General features: G+C 48.8%; 1 protein-coding gene across 1 annotated transcript in view; it reads left to right on the forward strand.

The window, feature by feature from the left end:
• Window positions 1-18059, forward strand: part of LOC146182152 (uncharacterized) — a 108153-nt gene that overhangs the window by 34833 nt on the left and 55261 nt on the right. Inside the window, exons 5-8 of the mRNA XM_084575903.1 lie at window positions 8171-8446; window positions 9645-9899; window positions 12044-12337; window positions 12538-12795. Coding sequence (XP_084432029.1) covers window positions 8171-8446; window positions 9645-9899; window positions 12044-12337; window positions 12538-12795 — 1083 coding nt within the window. The remainder of the gene's footprint in view (window positions 1-8170; window positions 8447-9644; window positions 9900-12043; window positions 12338-12537; window positions 12796-18059) is intronic.

The raw sequence follows: 18059 nt of genomic DNA on the forward strand, positions 1-18059 counted from the left end.
TTGATAGGCTGTGCCGTACGAGTACTTCAATGCACGCTACCCTTTGTGTGATCTCCTGCAATCCGAAAAGAAGACGCGCTTCAATACTCTGACCAGGGAACGTCGCAAAAAGAATTGAGACACCATGCTGAACAGGCAGCCCAAGAATTCTGGTGTACGGCTTGTTTCGAGGCCTAGGTTTCTTTCCCTTCGAATCTCCTTTTTTTTTCTTGCCTCTGCGCCAGATCTAAGGAAAACAGAAAAAGAAAGAAACGGAATAAAAAAAATGATAACAGAACAAAATCAGTGCCTATGTGATAAAGACAAGAAGAAAGAGGGCATAGTGCAACATATACACGCGGCAAGCTGTGCTTGCGGCGCGGTCCCATTCAAAAAGCGACAAGCGTCGTAAATCATCGCGCGTGGGCCCTTTTGTCGCTGCCTGCGCGTTTTGAACCCGCCAAGAAAAGGCGAAATGGTTTGATGTAGAAAGCGTGTCATCGCCGACGAATATCTTTGTTCCCGCCGCCTCTCTGGGGCCACACACTTTATTGGCTACTTATTTTCTCTCGTCCCCCCTTCTTTCTCTCAATTTCGGCTGTAGAGGCGGAATAAGGAGGTCTACATAAAGCGTATATACGATTCGGCATCTGCGTTTCTTATCGAAAGAGCGTAGGAGCCCTTAGTGCGCCAAAGCATCCCGAATTGCCTTTATTTCCCGTCCTTGTGCGTCCGCGTCAGTGGTCGTTACGAGGCTAACCCCGCTTGTACAACGCGATCCGTCGAAAAGGATTCACTGAGCTTTGTACGTAATTTCGCTTTGCCATTCTTCGAAAGACGCATTCTGTCGACGAATGTGGTTTCGAAGCAGCGTTAAGAAAGCGTCCGGATGAAATGCAGCTGGCCCTGCATTTGTCTCCATCTGTCTGTTTCTTTTGCTTTTTTTTTTTTCTTCTTGCGTGGATTCGGGAAGAGTGACCCGTAAGCGACAGATTCGATGATTCGAAAGGCTTGAAATCGCTGCACTGGTTTGCAGGCCCGAATTCCGAGCTTTAAATTTCGAATCAGTGTAGGGGCGTTCAGAAGACTTCGCTTTCACGACGCCGTCTTTCAACGTGGTAGAGGCAAAGGTCCGGTTCCCCACAATAACCGGCGTCAGAGTTGTCAGCGTTCTCCTTATCTTTTTTTCTTTAGTAGCCGCGACTTTCAACAGAGTGATTGAGTTTTGCACCTCGCACAATCAAATCACCACGCAACACCCATTGTTAACCACCTTTCAAGCGCCCACCCCTCATGTAATGTCTTACCTGGAGGCATTGAGTTTTAAACTTAGTAAGTAAATAAAACTCATTGCCCGAGGGGACATGTTAAAAACGCACGCTGACCTAGTGTGTGTGTGTGTGTGTGTGTGTGTGTGTGTGTGTGTGTGTGTGTGTGTGTGTGTGTGTGTGTGTGTGTGTGTGTGTGTGTGTGTGTGTGTGTGTGTGTGTGTGTGTGTGTGTGTGTGTGTGTGTGTGTGTGTGTGTGTGTGTGTGTGTGTGTGTGTGTGTGTGTGTGTGTGTGTGTGTGTGTGTGTGTGTGTGTGTGTGTGTGTGTGTGTGTGTGTGTGTGTGTGTGTGTGTGTGTGTGTGTGTGTGTGTGTGTGTGTGTGTGTGTGTGTGTGTGTGTGTGTGTGTGTGTGTGTGTGTGTGTGTGTGTGTGGGGGGGGGGCGCATACGGGCATGGATGCGGTCTGGGAAAATAAGTTATTTGGTTGAGAGAAAAAATTAAGTGCTGACGCCAGTCTTTACTAGCTTAATGTATTCTTTTAATGGCTCATATTGACGGCGTTCGTTCGGTTACCCTATAGCTGTCAATGAAATGACATCATCACCCAAACCCGAAACTAGCATCATCAGAAAAATAAAAGTCCGGTCTCCACCGGGAATCGAACCTCTATCCCTCAGATCCCCAGCCGACCACTTTAATAACTGCCCCATGCCCAGGATTTTTTTTTTCTTCATTGCATGGAAGTACTTCGAGCAATTTAATCAGGTCGCATTCCGGAACCTGTCAATACACAGTTACACCAGCATCGAGCTCTAACTTTGACCACAGATTAAAATTCCGGGAGACGTATACATGCATCAAGTAAAGGTAGCCAGGCAGGAGGCCGATCCTGCGCAGCATATACCCCCGCACCATAACGCATTGTTCTCTGAACAGAGACTTCGATGAAGGTGGTGGCTCTGCGTGGCGATCTGTCATGCGGCTCTTCCACAGGCTAAAAAGTCCCATGAGCACAAAAAGGCCACATAGCGCTTCAGAAGCTTCCATTGTAGGAAAAAATCTTATAGTATAGGGCGTAATATCAATGTCCTTTTTGAGAGTCCGTTGAAGAAGCTATAGGTCCTTGGCATGTCAGCTAGTACTTGGCCATGAGTGAGTGAGTGAGTGAGTGAGTGAGTGAGTGAGTGAGTGAGTGAGTGAGTGAGTGAGTGAGTGAGTGAGTGAGTGAGTGAGTGAGTGAGTGAGTGAGTGAGTGAGTGAGTGAGTGAGTGAGTGAGTGAGTGAGTGAGTGAGTGAGTGAGTGAGTGAGTGAGTGAGTGAGTGAGTGAGTGAGTGAGTGAGTGAGTGAGTGAGTGAGTGGGTGAGTGAGTGAGTGAGTGAGTGAGTTTGTCAGTGAGTGAGTCTGTCAGTGAGTGAGTCTGTCAGTGAGTGAGTGAGTGAGTTGTAATGTGGATTTAATGGTTGGTTGGAACGTCTAGCGCTGGCAGTACTTTGGGCACAAGGGATCGAATTACCAGCCGCAGGGCACAGCTTCAGCGCGAGCGAGATGGGCGCCGGAGACAAGCGATGGTGATGGCGATGTCGCAGCGTTTTCTGTTCTTTGTCTTCTTTACATTTCCCCCGCGTGAAGAAGTCGCCATCCTGGCGACTCAGGGAGAAGAGACGACCAGAGGGTTGTAATATGGCTTGAGGCGGCTAACGTGGACAACCTCGCGGCCGCGACGGCGGTGGTCGGAAGAAGGGGTGACTGGCTCGATGACGTAGTTCACAGGGGATGTGCGTTCCAAGACGCGATAAGGTCCGTGGTATTTGGTGTCTAGTTTGTTGGTGGCAGGAACGCATAGCCAAACGAAGCTGTCGGCCAGGAACGTGGGAGCAGGGGTATCGGTATCATGCTGATCTTTGCGATAGCCTTGAGTGTTGGAGGTAAACGTGCGAGCTAGCTGACGGCATTCCTCGGCCTTCTGTGCAATATCTGACAAGGCACTGTACTCAGAGGCATCTGGATGGTATGGCAAAATTGTGTCGAGAGTACAAGATGGTTCACGGCCATATAAGAGAAAGAAGGGCGAAAACCCAGTTGTTGCTTGGGTGGCTGTGTTGTACGCGAACGTTACGAATGGCAGTACCTGGTCCCAGTTGGAGCTTCCCGATTCAGATGTAACATACATTGCGAGCATGTCCCCAAGCGTACGGTTGAAGCGCTCCGTGAGGCCGTTTGTTTGTGGGTGGTACGCGGTTGTAGCCCGATGTATCGATTTGCAAGACGACAGCAGCTCTTGAACTACTTCGGAAAGAAAGACACGACCTCTGTCACTTAGTAGCTCGCGAGGGGCGCCGTGTCGAAGAATGAAGTGGTGTAGAAGAAAATGGGCTACCTCTCGGGCTGTCGCCGCGGAAAGTGCAGCAGTCTCGGCGTAACGGGTAAGGTGATCGACTGCGACGATGACCCATCGATTACCAGCGGCCGTGCATGGTAGCGGACCATAAAGGTCGATTCCCACGCGATCAAACGGGCGAGCTGGACAAGGTAAAGGCTGGAGAGGGCCAGCGGGGTGGCGAGGAATCTTGCGTTGTTGACAGGCGGTACAAGAGCGAATGTAGCGCCGTACGAAATTCTACATTCCCCGCCAGTAGTACCTCTGACGAATTCGATCATAGGTTTTGAGGACGCCGGCATGAGCGCTTTGAGGGTCAATGTGATGGTGGGCACAAACCTCGGAGCGGAGGTGGCGCGGAATGACAAGAAGCCACGTTCTGCCGTCTGAGTTGTAGTTCCTGCGGTAGAGAAGGCCGTCCCGAATGGCGAAATGGGAGGCCTGTCGGCGAGTGCCCGAGGATGCGTAGCCGCGGAAGTAGTGCCAAGGATATCCAGCAGGTTAGAAACCCAAGGATCTTGTCGTTGCTCGAAAGGCATATCCTCAATGGTGAGTGCTGACAAGAGTGCTTGAGGAGGGGACGATGAGTTAGGCGAGCGCACCGGTGACCGAGAAAGAGCGTCGGCGTCAGAGTGCTTGCGGCCAGAGCGGTACACTACACGGATGTCGTATTCCTGAAGCCTGAGAGCCCAGCGCCCGAGACGGCCAGACGGATCCTTGAGAGACGCGAGCCAGCAGAGAGCGTGATGATCTGTAACTACCTCGAAGGAGTGGCCGTATAAGTAAGGGCGGAACTTCGTTACAGCCCACACGATTGCTAAGCACTCCTTTTCGGTAACGGAGTAGTTGGACTCGGCTTTGGTAAGAGCACGGCTTGCGTAGGCGACAACGTATTCGGAGAAGCCAGGCTTGCGCTGGGCGAGGACGGCGCCGAGGCCGACACCACTGGCATCGGTGTGAAGTTCTGTAGGTGCAGTAGGGTCGTAATGACGAAGGATTGGGGGTGACGTCAGAACATTGCGCAGTGTCGCGAATGCATCATCGCAGGCTGGCGACCAAGAGGAGAGGTTAGGGGTGCCTTTCAAGAGCTGTGTAAGGGGGGCTATGATGGTTGCGAAATTCCGAACAAAACGACGAAAGTACGAGCAGAGGCCCACGAAGCTTCGCAGTTGTTTCAAAGTGGTCGGTTTCGGAAAGTCAGCGACGGCGCGCTTCTCAGGATCAGGCAGAACTCCATCTTTACACACAACATGTCCGAGTATTGTGAGCTGGCGGGCACCAAAGCGGCACTTTTTGAGGTTGAGTTGAAGACCGGCGCGGGTTAGGCAGGTGAAGACCTGGCGAAGTCGAGTCAGGTGGGTCGGGAAGTCGGTTGAAAAGACGACGATATCATCGAGGTAGCATAAACAGATGTTCCATTTCAGGCCGCGCAGTACAGTGTCCATCATTCTTTCAAATGTGGCTGGGGCATTACAGAGTCCGAATGGCATAACATTAAATTCGTATAGTCCGTCTGGAGTAATAAAGGCGGTCTTAGGACGATCCGCCTCTGCCATGGGCACCTGCCAATACCCGGAGCGTAAATCGAGTGAGGAAAAGAATTCTGCGCCTTCCAAACAGTCTAGGGCATCGTCGATTCGTGGGAGGGGGTACACATCACGACGAGTGATTTTGTTGAGGCGGCGATAATCAACACAAAATCGTATGGAGCCATCCTTCTTTTTAACTAGAACCACAGGAGACGACCATGGGCTACAGGATTCTCTAATTACTCCGCGTTGCAACATGTCATCGACTTGTTGGGCAATAACACGGCGCTCAGTCGGGGACACCCGATACGGCCGCTGATGGAGAGGTGGGTGAGCGCCAGTGTCGATGAGGTGGGAAACGGTCGTCGTGCGGCCCAAGGAAGATTGCGGAATGTCGAAGGAGGCGCGGAATTGGTGTAGAAGGTCGAGAAGTTGCTCGCGGTGGCGCGGTTCTAGAGCGCTGTCCACGGAATGGTCAAAAAGGTCCCGCTGTAGCGGATCTGAAGCCACACGAGTTGGAGTCAAGGCGTCAACTTGGCAGACAGGGAATGACACATCATCAAATGTGAACAGAAGGTCCACGGGCTCGATGCGGCCGAGGCACTCCCCTTCGATCAACATAGCGGGAGACGGAAGAGGATTGGCTACCAGAAGTGTGCTAGCGCCGTTTTTCATGTCAAGGACGGCAAACGGCAGCGGTAAGTGGCGGCGGCGGCAGACAACGTTAGAGGGCACAAAGAGGACTGTCACGGCGGTGGTAAAAGAGGCAGTGAGGGGAACCAGAACAGCGCTAACGGGTGGGATGGTTGTGTCATGTGCTACGAGGAGTTTGGTCGCAAAACGAGGACACGGCTCGTGGAGCAGGGCATCAGACGGTGCGTCACTCGATTCAATGAGCTCTACTTGAGGACTGGCGCAGTCAATGATAGCATGATGCTGGGACAGGAAATCCCAGCCAAGAATGACGTCATGAGAACATGTGGGGAGAACGACGAATTCGATGATGTACAAGGCTGCAGCAATGACGACGCGAGCAGTGCAGATAGCTGTCGGCTGTATACTGTGAGCGGATGCGGTACGAAGCGATAGTCCCTCGAGAGGCGTAGTCACCTTTCGGATGGAGCGGCAGAGTTTTTGGCTGATAACTGATACAGCGGCACCGGTGTCGACGAGCGCAAGAGTATGAACACCTTCAACGATGACAGGAATAACATTCGCGGGATTAAGACGAGGACTTTGAAATTCGGTCGGATACGCAGTTCGTGCCTCGCGAACTGCGGCGGTTAGTTTTCCGGCTGGGTAGCGGGTCGTCGGCGCATTGGCGAGATGGAGCGGCGACGTGGTGATGGCGAACGACGAGGGCGGAAGTCCGGAGGTTCAGGGGATGCTGTTGGAGGACCCGATGGGACTGGGAACTGGGGGGCCAAATAAGGTGGCGTAGGCCGTGCAGCAAAGGCCATATTTATTCGGCGCCGGCAGTAGCGTGTAGTGTGTCCGGGGATGCCGCAGTGGTAGCAAATAGGCCTGTTGTCTGCAGTGCGCCATGGAGATGGTGTCTGACGCAAGGGGGAAGCAAAGGCTGTTGGTGCGGACCGCATGGGGGGCGAAGCATAGGCATATGCTGGCTCAGGCGGTGGACTTGAAGTGACGTCGGCATACGTGCGACGCAATACTTGAGGAGGAGCCGGCGCGAATGCTGGAGCGTAGCTCAGTGGCGCAACGCCGGAGGATGAAACTGTGGGCGTGAGTAACGGCATTGAGGGTGCGACCGGAGCTGATTGAGGAACAGGATTAGGGAGGACTTCAGAGACATGCTGCTGGATTGCATGGCGAAGCTCCGGAACAAGGCCAGTTGTTGACGACTCCTTAACATATGGCTGTAGGGACAGTTGGCGCGCGACCTCCTGACGTATAAAAGCCTTGATGTCTTCAGAGAGGCTAGATGACTCCCTCTCCGCGGCTAATCCAGCGAGTGATGCATCAGGCTGGCGAATCAAAGCACGCTCCTTGCGGAGTTCGTCGTAGCTTTGACAGAGGTCGTATATTTCCTTGACCGTATTGGGGCCTTTGGCGATAAGCATGTTGAAAGCGCCGGCATCAATTCCTGTGAGGACATGACGTATCTTAACGGCCTTGGTCATGGTCGGGTCAACGCGGCGACACAAATCAACAATGTCCTCAATATAACTGGTGAACGTTTCACCGGGCAGCTGTAGTCGCGATCGAAGACGCTGTTCCGCGCGGAGTTTTCGGACGGCGGGGCGGCCAAAGACATCAGAAAATTTAGTCTTGAAATTCGCCCAGGTGGAAAAGTCCGACTCGTGGTTTCGAAACCACAGATTAGCGACGTCGCTCAAGTAAAAGATGACATTGTTGAGCTTACGGTTGTCGTCCCAGTTATTGTGACGGCTGACCCGTTCGTAAGTGGTCAGCCAATCGTCGACGTCGTCATCGCTGCTTCCGCTGAAGGTAGTCGGGTCCCGTTGACGGAGCGCACCTGTGCAGGTGACGGGCGGAGGCAGGTGCAATGAAGTCGGCTCCGTCATTGGGGTAGTCAATGTTCTGCTGCGAAGTTCCAGGGCGAGATGGGTACAGGGAACTTTAGATTGACCTCCACCAAGTGTAATGTGGATTTAATGGTTGGTTGGAACGTCTAGCGCTGGCAGTACTTTGGGCACAAGGGATCGAATTACCAGCCGCAGGGCACAGCTTCAGCGCGAGCGAGATGGGCGCCGGAGACAAGCGATGGTGATGGCGATGCCGCAGCGTTTTCTGTTCTTTGTCTTCTTTACAGAGTGAGTGAGTGAGTGAGTGAGTGAGTGAGTGAGTGAGTGAGTGAGTGAGTGAGTGAGTGAGTGAGTGAGTGAGTGAGTGAGTGAGTGAGTGAGTGAGTGAGTGAGTGAGTGAGTGAGTGAGTGAGTGAGTGAGTGAGTGAGTGAGTGAGTGAGTGAGTGAGTGAAGTTTTACAGTGCCCTCTCCCGCGCTGACATCATCCCTCTCTCCTTCCGGGCGCAGTGAGCGGTGGCCACACGGCAGAGATCCTCCTCTTGGGCAACGTTGAGCACCCGTACAGCCTGGTCGAGTACCGCGGCCTGTCGGTCAGCGAGTGCGGCGAGTCGTGCCTGCGCAACGCTCTCTTCCCGTGCCGCTCGTTCCTGTTCGGTCGCCGGGCCCAGCAACAGACCTACTGCGGTCTCACGCACCAGAACCGCGCGGGTTTGCTCCAGAACCCGGGCAGCTTCGAGCCGTCACACAGCGTCAACTACTACGAGATCGCGCGCAACCTCGACGGTAAGGTACCGCGTGGCGATCGTGCAGACGCGTATTTTCTGTCAGTTCACTCGAAGCTCTTGCGTAAAGACAGACCGCCAAGTAGCGTATACTTAAGACAGAGTTTCCGTTTTTAAGAAAAAGACTACAGTAGGAGAGTGATGCGATGAAACTACTAATGTCACACGATTTCTTTTCCTGCTAATGTATAGTGTCATCATTGAGGCCTCATCATGTGTGCAAAAGTAGCGTGTGACAAAGTCATATTTATTCTTACATACGGTTACCAAGCCTGACTTAGCCCGTTCACAGATGTATCTCAAATGGGAAAGTACTTTAGCCTACCGGAAACGGTCTAGCCTTCACGCGCAGACGTTTCAAGGTTGCCCATATCGAAAAAAAGGGAAGGAAGGAGCATAAACTAAGGAGGCTGTTAAACCTCCTAGGCATAAAAATTGTGATCATTTCACACTCTATAACGACAGCTCACTTTATAACAAGCTTGCAGATGAGACTAATATTTCGCTTTCTTAGATATTCTTGTTGCGAGCCCGCCTAACCAAAACAGAAAACCACGGAATGCCAATTAAAGTTCATTTTCTACTTGGCAAAACATGCAGATCGAGGACCTTCAGAAAATGCCGTTAGACGCAGCCAGACGAATTCGCGGCCGCTTTCACTTGGCGGCGGCTAAGCAACACAATCGTAGGCACAGAAACAGTGTAATATGAGATTTAACTGTTTACAAACGAACATAATGTTTAATTAAAGTTCGTTTGTTTCAGTGCTGTGAACAAACTTAAGGCGCACTACAGTAAAACTATACAATTTCAGTATATAGAGATACTTTATAAGGGATCTTGCTGTCGGTAGCATGCAAAAAGACTAAGATGAGCTGAATGGATAAAATTTCTAAATTAGTATACGTTTAGCATGAAGGAAGAATACAATTCACAAGCTCTCTGCCTGAATTCAAACAAGTTGTAGGTACAGTCCAAACCTCCCCACGTCTTGTGTGTACTCTGATTTCCCGAGCTTATAATTCAAGGTTGCTTAGCCACTTGATATTTCTACGAGTTTCAAGATTTATTCTGACGTTCCGGTGGAACTTACATTTGAAGTTTCACCCGTAAATGACTTAGTCCGCGAGTTCTTAGCAGGACATCTCGTACAACACTCCATCGCTCGAATATTTATTGTTTTTCTCTCTCTCTTCTAGCGTGCGACGAGGAGGACGTAAAATTCGAACTGGTGTCGGGCCGTTACATGACCGACCGACCCCTGCGCACCTCGCCCGTGTCTTCGGCGCATGAGTGCCTGTCACTGTGCCGAGGTGACGCCAGGTGTCGCTCGGTGTCGTACGACTACCGGCGCCGCCTGTGCCAAGCCCACTCGGACACGCTACGCACGGGCGCCGACTCGAATGTCAAGCGAAATCCGCAGATGAACTACTTCGAGAAGGTCTGCATCTCCGGTGAGTACCCTAGAGGGCGCCACGAGTCTTCATACCGCGAATCTGGCCCCGTGAGTGTTCAAGAGCGGAAGGAATGCTCCCCTCCTTTCTTTCGCAATGCAGCCTGCGCAAGCCACTTTTATTTTATTTTATTTAAAATACCCTCGGGGCCATAGGGCGTTATAGCGGGGAGTGGTTATACAATGTAATAAAAAACACAACATAACATTATGAGCATAGTTTTACAAAATGTTGCTGGTTATACATTTTTAGCTAAGGCATTCTTGAAATAAACGGTGGTCATTAGATAGTGCCAGTGATGCGGGAAGGTGATTCCACTTTTCGGATGTAAGGGTAAAAATGAATGGAAGTAGGTTTTTCTTCTGCAGACTGGTACTCTAACTTTGTGGCTGTGATCCGTTCCGGCTGACACGTACTGTGGGGGCGAAATAAGTTCTTCGCGCAGGTGAGAATGGTGAAAACTTTTATGAAAAAGGCGAAGACGAAGTGTTTTGCGACGAGACGCGAGGGATGACAGACCGAGGCAAGCTTTCATGCTGGATACGCTTGCTGTCCTGTTATAATCAGAGAGGATAAATTGTACAGAAATATTTTGGACCATTTCCAGTGAGTGTGTTAAGTTCTGCTGATGGATCCCATACTGATGATGCATACCCTAGTTTAGTTAATACGAGTGTCTTTTAAAGTAGAAGTTTAAGAGAAGAATGTGCTTTACGAAACTTTATGACGAAGATATCTAAGTGTTTTGTTTGCGTTGTTACTAGCATGGGTAACTTCTCGAAGGGAGAAAACGATCGTGTGATGAAGTAGAAATAACGAGGAACTTTGTTTCACTCTTGAAGAAGAAAGTGTACACAAAACAAGCGACCAACCGCTTTGCGATTCAAACATCGCTGTGGTAGCGTTTTCTGCTTTTTGTTCAGCAGTAACAAGCGCTCCGAAGTCTTTGTCGTCGCTTTCGCTGCTGTATAGTGTGTGTGCCCTAGAGGGCATGTGTGCCTAGAGACTAGAAGGTGTAATTCTGAAGTCAGGATTTGCTATTCGTGGAAAAAGCTGAAGACATTGTTTGAATGTGGTGAGAAGACAGGGATTTCCATAAACCTAGGTGTATTTGAACGAGCAATATGCATACCAACCCACGTTATAATTTGCAGGCATTTTACGTCCGACATCTCGTATGGAAGCAGGCTAGCTGGTGTGCTGTTTATGATGTTGGTCTGACTCGAGCTAAGCTCGATTATTCCTCAACATTCAGTGGAGTGAAAAATTTGGTTTGGTTTGGTGGGGTTTAACGTCCAAAGCGACTCAGGCTATGAGAGACGCCGTAGTGGAGAACTCCGGTAATTTCGACCACCTGCGTTTCTTTAACGTGCACTGACATCGCACAGCACACGGGCGCCTTGCTTTTCGTCTCCATTGAAAAGCAGCCACCGAGGCCGGGATTCGATCCCGCCACCTTGGGAACAATAGTCGATTGCCGTAATCACTGCGCCACCCCGGTGGGGTGGAGCGAAAAATAAATTGCACAGCTAAGAACCATTTCCTCCAACTTTAAGCCACATCCGCTCTTTAAATATCCCCTAGATGCCACTGCCTTTCTATATCTGAAACCCATCTTCAGCCTGGTTTAGCTCTAGCATTTCTCTACGGAAACCCGTTTTATACAATGACCCAATCAAACAATAAGTCAGCCGGTCTTCATTTCACATTAAAAGGGATCGATCGGCAAGGACGGGGGTGACGGCTGAGGGGATGCGAGCACAAAAAAAAAAAAAAAAAGCCTTGATACGCGCTAGAAGTATAGGCTGCGTATCAGCAGCTTCGCCTTCATCTGCTCACCTAAATGTTGACTACGGGAACGGCCCGCGGTATTTAAGCCTGCATATCGATTACTAGTGAACAACACTTCTTTGTATTATACTGCACCGCTGTAAGCAAGAGGTTTTAAATTTAATTTCTTATCATTACAGAGCCATGTTTTCTCTCCCTTGCTATTATTCGGAAACAATTGACAGATCATATTTCTGAAATCACACTTCACAAAACCGCGACTCTGTCTTTTCATGCACTTGCATTAAGACTCAAACTACGGTATATTAAGGACTTCCGAGCTGAACTATTCTCCACTTCTCTCAACGCCGCAGCCGGCAGTGTGTGTGACAAGCACTGGGCCTTCGAGCGCGTTCCCGGCAAGGAGCTGGTGATGGGAGGTGGCTCGGGTGTCTCGTACAAGGTGAGCGTGGAAGCGAACACACGCGAGGAGTGCCAGGCGGCATGCCTGGCGCACCAAGACTTCGCCTGTCACTCGGCCGAGTTCAACTACCAGCTGAGCGAGTGCCGACTGAGTCCTCACTCGCGCTTCACCGCCACCGGCGGAGAGGGGAAGCTCGAGGACTCCAAGTTCATCGTGGACTACTTCGAGAACAACTGCGTCCGCGGTGAGGCTCGTTCGCATGCATTACTGGGGGGTGTTTGTGTGAACGCAGATTGAAGTTTCTCATTCTGCATAGCCTTTGCGGGACAGCGGGACATATATATCCCACTTTTTGCAAGTTAGTCGCCAAAGGTACACGCCGTTCACGGACACGTTTCCTTAAGTCGAGATTCACGTTTCTTCGTCGCTCTCATCGCCTCGCAGAGGTTCGGGGCTTCTGCAGTACCAAAAAGTATCGAGACCAGGAGTTGGTGCTGGCGGACTTGGTGATAGGCACCATGTCTCAGGACGACTGCTTGCAGCGCTGCCTGAACAGCGTCGATTTCGTGTGTCGCTCGTTCAGCTTCGAGCGGGACACACAGACCTGCTTCCTCAGCCACCACACTAGAAAGTCGGCGCCCAAGGGAGCCACGCTTCGGCTACCTGGCACAGACCTGGTGGAGCTGGGAGCCTGCTTCGATGGTGAGTCCGAGTGTTGCCAAAGCAAACAATGCATCATTGAAGGGGAACTGACCGCTGCTATGTCCAAGCAACGTTAACGTCTTATTGAAGTTACGATTGCTCCGTCATTGTGGCACAGTGGTTAAGGCGCTCGAAGGAGGGGCTAAAAGGGTCATTGCCCCCGCGCCAGAGGGCCAAAACTTGCGAGCGCTGATCATTGCGGTTATTTTGCCATTTGCGAAATCACAGCTTGGGGAGAAGCTCTTGCGTAGTGATAAAGGCTTGCGTCCGGGATTGATCTAGGCTTGATTTGCTGCAGAGCCTTTAGCAGGGGTGCTCTGAATAATAATGATGATGATGATAATAATAATAATAATAATAATAATAATAATAATAATAATAATAATAATAATAATAATAATAATAATAATAATAATAATAATAACAACAATAATAATAATAATAATAATAATAATAATGATGATTATGATGATAATAATAATAATAATAATAATAATGATGATGATGATGATGATTGTGCTGATGACGACGACGACGACGACGACGACGACGACGATGATGATGATGATGATGATGATGATGATGATGATGATGATGATGATATCGGAAGTTGGAAATTGAATTTTGGGGACAGTAATCTCTGAGAGATTTTCGGAACTACCAAAACTGAAGTATCTTTTTATTTCTTTGATTATAGGCTCCGTAATGTGTCGTGCTTGTCGTTGCTTTTTGTTGCTTTATGAAAGAAGCAAGAACTGGTGTGCTTTCGTGCAGCTTTTTCACATAACCTTTTGAAGTTGCGAAATTCATTCTTGCTTTCTTCTAGCCCACCCGATACTTGATGCATACACTTGTATTTTCTGCAGTTAGCCAGCACTTGTTCCTACTCAGAACACAGGCCTTTCTGAAGTGGTCTTTAGAAGTTGCACAACTTTATGCAGTAAAAGCATCAGCGAACCAAACTTCGGCGATTAGTCCGAAGGGCGCCGCACAGCGGAGTCGAAAACAAAAATGAAAAAAAAAAAAATAAAAAAAAGCTGAGGAAAGAACGGCTCAGAAGCGCGTGAGAAATCTAAAAATGATGGTGTGACATTTCGCGCGCCCGTCTGCTTTCCAACGAGCCGGGGAGAATGGGGACCGTCTGTCCCCATCTTAAGCGCCGTTGCAACAGAAACGAGGGAGAACTTGAACCTTCAGTGAAATTGTCTCCTTATTATAGGCAGAAGGGCTCCGGAGAAGATGGCCGTTCCATCGTGCCGAGATTTATACTAGCATCAAAAACAGTTGTGAACAAAGGAGTGGAAGAAGAGAAGATAAAAATGGTGAAGCAATCGACCCTGAGTTTTACTTCTTTCTATCTTTTTCGCTTAATGGTCCCAGGTTCTCATTCTCTATATTCTCTTTTTCAACGCTGGAGAGGAAGCAGGCCATGAAGGTTTGACGGCACTGCAGTCCTGATAGCCTCACAAAGAGCCAGGAAAGAAAAAGAAACTCGCGTCGCTCGGAGCGCCACAGGAAAGAGGGCTTTGATGGACGCTCGCGAGGGAAAACGAGGTGGAAAATTCAGGTATGAGAGCCGAACGACCACCTCGCCTCGAAGCGAAGAATTATGACATGGAAGGAACGACATCTCGTCCCTGCTGCTTAACGGTTCGCAAGGTTCCTTTCCTATGACCCTGCGCTCACTTGCACGTGGCTGACTGGCTTTCGTTTGGACCGGCGCTTCTTTGTGACGCATTTCCCTTCTATGCGGGTTTTGTGGAGTCATCGCGTTGGTGTCGCCCTCTATTCACAAGCCAGCCCTCGTTTGACTTGTTGAAAGAGCATGCTATTCGACAAAGTGGCATTTGTTTTTGTTTTTTTCTCATTGCCGACTTTCTGCTTCAAGTGATTGACGCGTTTGTATTGTGGTGCTGGCGAAGACTCTTGAGAGTTCCTTGGACTGCCAGAAGATCAAATCAGTCGATACTGTCGACCATAAACCCTGACTGCTCATTGGAGGGTCAAATTCTAAAGTTAAAGCTCAGCTACTTTGGTCATCTGATGAGAAGAGAGGAGTCGCTGGAGAAAGATTTGATGTTGGGAAAGGTTGAGGGTCGCCGGAGAAGGGGTAGGCAGCGAACGCGATGGTTAGATGGCATCCTCGAGGCACTGCAGATGAAGTTATGTGATGTTAGGAAGATAGTGAGAGACCGGAAAGCGTGGCGTGACATGGTCCATAGGGTCACGAAGAGTCGGACACAACTGAACGACTGAACTGAGCACAAACGTATTTATTTAGGACGGACGTCGTAGCCGTTGTTTGTCATTGTGTACTTTGCTGCATTGCTTGGATTCATCCCTTATTTCTATAACCATCAGATCAATAATTTCGGACCCACCCTGCGGCAGCTAGGTGCTCTGCCCACTCGATTTTCCCAGTCGCAAATGCTGCGGCGCTCTCATTCAGCATAAAATTTTCTTGCACCAAACAGTATCTTCGTTTTGAAACTTTATTTTCCACTTCTGTTCCGTCCCTTATTCAAAGTCGCACAGGTTGTGTTTCCTTCATGTATTTTTCCGCTGTTCTGCTATCGCTCTAACCTGTACGCAACCGTGTACTTGGCTCAGGGTTACCGATAAAAAAAAAAAAAATATGATAGGTTCGTTGTGCGGAGCTCTAATAGATCATCCAGCCCAGTATCGGGTTTTAATTAATACTCGTGTCTTTCACAATGGCCCAATAACCTCTCGAATGCACGTGACGAAGCAGAAATGAGTCCTCATTCCCCATTCATTCGACGGAAGCACTTTTGACAATTCGTGTTAAACAATTCTCGGCGAAATCATATGCAATTAAAGGAGTATAATTCAAGTTGACTCGAAAAGCCACTAAGCAGTCCGCTTGAATGAGGCATGAGAGTTTCCAGAAAAAGATCATTATAAAAAAAATTTAGGGAAAAAAAAGCTGGTGTATCTTCGTTGCGGGGGATAAATTAAATTTCTCAGCCCGCTATTAGCAACCTGCCTCTCAACTCTGTCGAAGAGTGTACAAAGGAGATGGCACAATGTGGCCATCCTGTCACCGAAAGCTCTCAACAAAAGACCTTCCAAATGTCGAGGTTGAAAGCATTTCCGAGGACCCCTGTCGGTCCTTATTTTGTCGCGGAAAATGGTCCCGCGTTCCTTTTGTCTCACAAGAGCACCAAGGGATCCGAAATAGGCGGAGAAGCAATGGAAGCACGCGTCGCTCCATTGTTAGGAGTTATTCACTACGTTTTCTGTTGTAGCCGCACTCGAGCACGTTTTTTCTTTCGGTACTGTTTCTTCTCTCTCGATTGCGCCTAACAAAAGATATTCGAAGTGGACAGATATGAACACCCTTTGAACGAAAGCATACACCATTGCGTTTTCCTATTGGGGAGAAAAATGCAGCTGCTTTATTTTTTTGTTACTATTGGATGTTTGCGTTTATGCGCTAGTTATTATTGTCAATGCAGATTTTTTTTTTTTTCGCCCTGTCGGAGAGCCGGACATGGAACAATGCAACGCTAACGCTTTCTTTCATATTTTTTAAACCTCAAGAACCCTTTGGAGCATTATTGCACCGTAATGCATTAGTATTATGCTTGTAACAAAAGCCTGAAGCACATAAAAACCTGGAACGACTCAAGCGACGGAAAAACCGAAACTGTAAGTACTAGAGAGCGCTTTTAGGAGGCTCAGCAAAAGTACAGTTCAATGCTTTTGAGTGCACGAATAGTGCTATTTTTCGCTCTTTCGAATTAATTCTGGAAGGCTAATAATGCATGCGACTGGCATAGGAAAGTCATTTTGCTGATAATGATGCTCTAAATAATAAATGAAAGCTGGATCTAATGAAATCGGAACAGTGTATGACCACTGTCGATAGATAGATGGATTTATTGAAAGGAAAAGGCCGAGAGGTTGGCCGGAATAATTCAAATCTGGCCTGCTACTCGACACTGGGGAAGGGGAAGGAGAAAAGAAAGAAGGTCATGATGGGTGACGATGTGGAAGAAGGTATATGAAATACATATACAGGCACAGTAGCTTGCTTTACAAACGCGAACCACTGTCGAGTAATCAAAAATGGTCAGTATGAGTCGAATATGTTCAGACAGTTAAACCGTTTGTTAAGCGTTGTTGGATTTATCATGCGATTAATATGATTAAAGATGATTTTGAACCAGTTAATGATAAGACCTTTTTACACTCTCGGTACAGGATCACTTTACGGTTTATTTTAAGTTCTATTTTCTTGAGAGGCACATCTCGTGATATTCGCAAATACCTAACAGAGTGTTTAACGTGTTATTTTTTTAACAGGTCGAACCAGGCTTGCATAACCGCTGCCATACAGCATGTTGAATATTGAACCAGTGTTCACACATCTGCTTGAACACGGTACTAAATGCGTGGATAATAATGCATTGGAAGAACGCCTATAACCTTGAAATCAGCACCTTCTAACTACTACAGTATTTTAATTTTAAAATATTTTCATTGCTTAAAGCTATGTCTTAAAGGAGTATTGCAGCACTCAAGAAATCAAGAAAGCGCTACTTAATTAGATTGACGCACAAATGACCAGTGTATCACAGGGGCTCACGTTAAACGTCATTAATTCTCGTAACGTACCCGTACGTCCCACTGAATTGAAATAATCCGCCTTAGACCATTTGTATTCGGCCGATTTATAAGATCATGGCGCGGTAAACGATATTTCAGAGTCGCACCGCAATCGCTGAGCTAGCAGAGGGTGGATAAAGACGTGATTGCACCTTCGAAAAATCAGTGCAAACTCGAAAGTCGCGTCACTGAATTGATGCTACAGCTAGTGTATCGAGGAAGCGGTAAGAAGAAAACATTTCCGGCGGGCCAGTTTAGTCGGCGGTACAGTTCTCCTCCAAGCGTGAGCTGGCGAAACCGACAAGGAGCCAAAGATCGGTGTAGCTTGAAAGGCAGGGGCGAAACCTCATCTGGTTGCATCATTTTACCTTTCGTCTGCGACGTACGTATACGGCGGCCCCACTAACGCTGAAGCTTCCATGCTTAGCCATGCAAACAGTGGATTATCTTGGAAAGAAAAACTCGCCCATTTGGCTATAGTGGATTATCGCAACGTTATCTGCGCTGACCAACTCCGGTGCGCTTCTGTCCCAGCCATGTTACAGCGCCTAGTGGTTAGAGCGCCCGTCTCGGCTGCGGTAGGTGGTTAGTTCGAAACCCACCGCCGGACACCTACCGGTAAAAATGGGTAC

Source organism: Amblyomma maculatum, chromosome 8 (assembly GCF_055883805.1).
Source record: "Amblyomma maculatum isolate TAMU_Amacu chromosome 8, ASM5588380v1, whole genome shotgun sequence".
Taxonomy (NCBI): Eukaryota; Metazoa; Arthropoda; class Arachnida; order Ixodida; family Ixodidae; genus Amblyomma; species Amblyomma maculatum.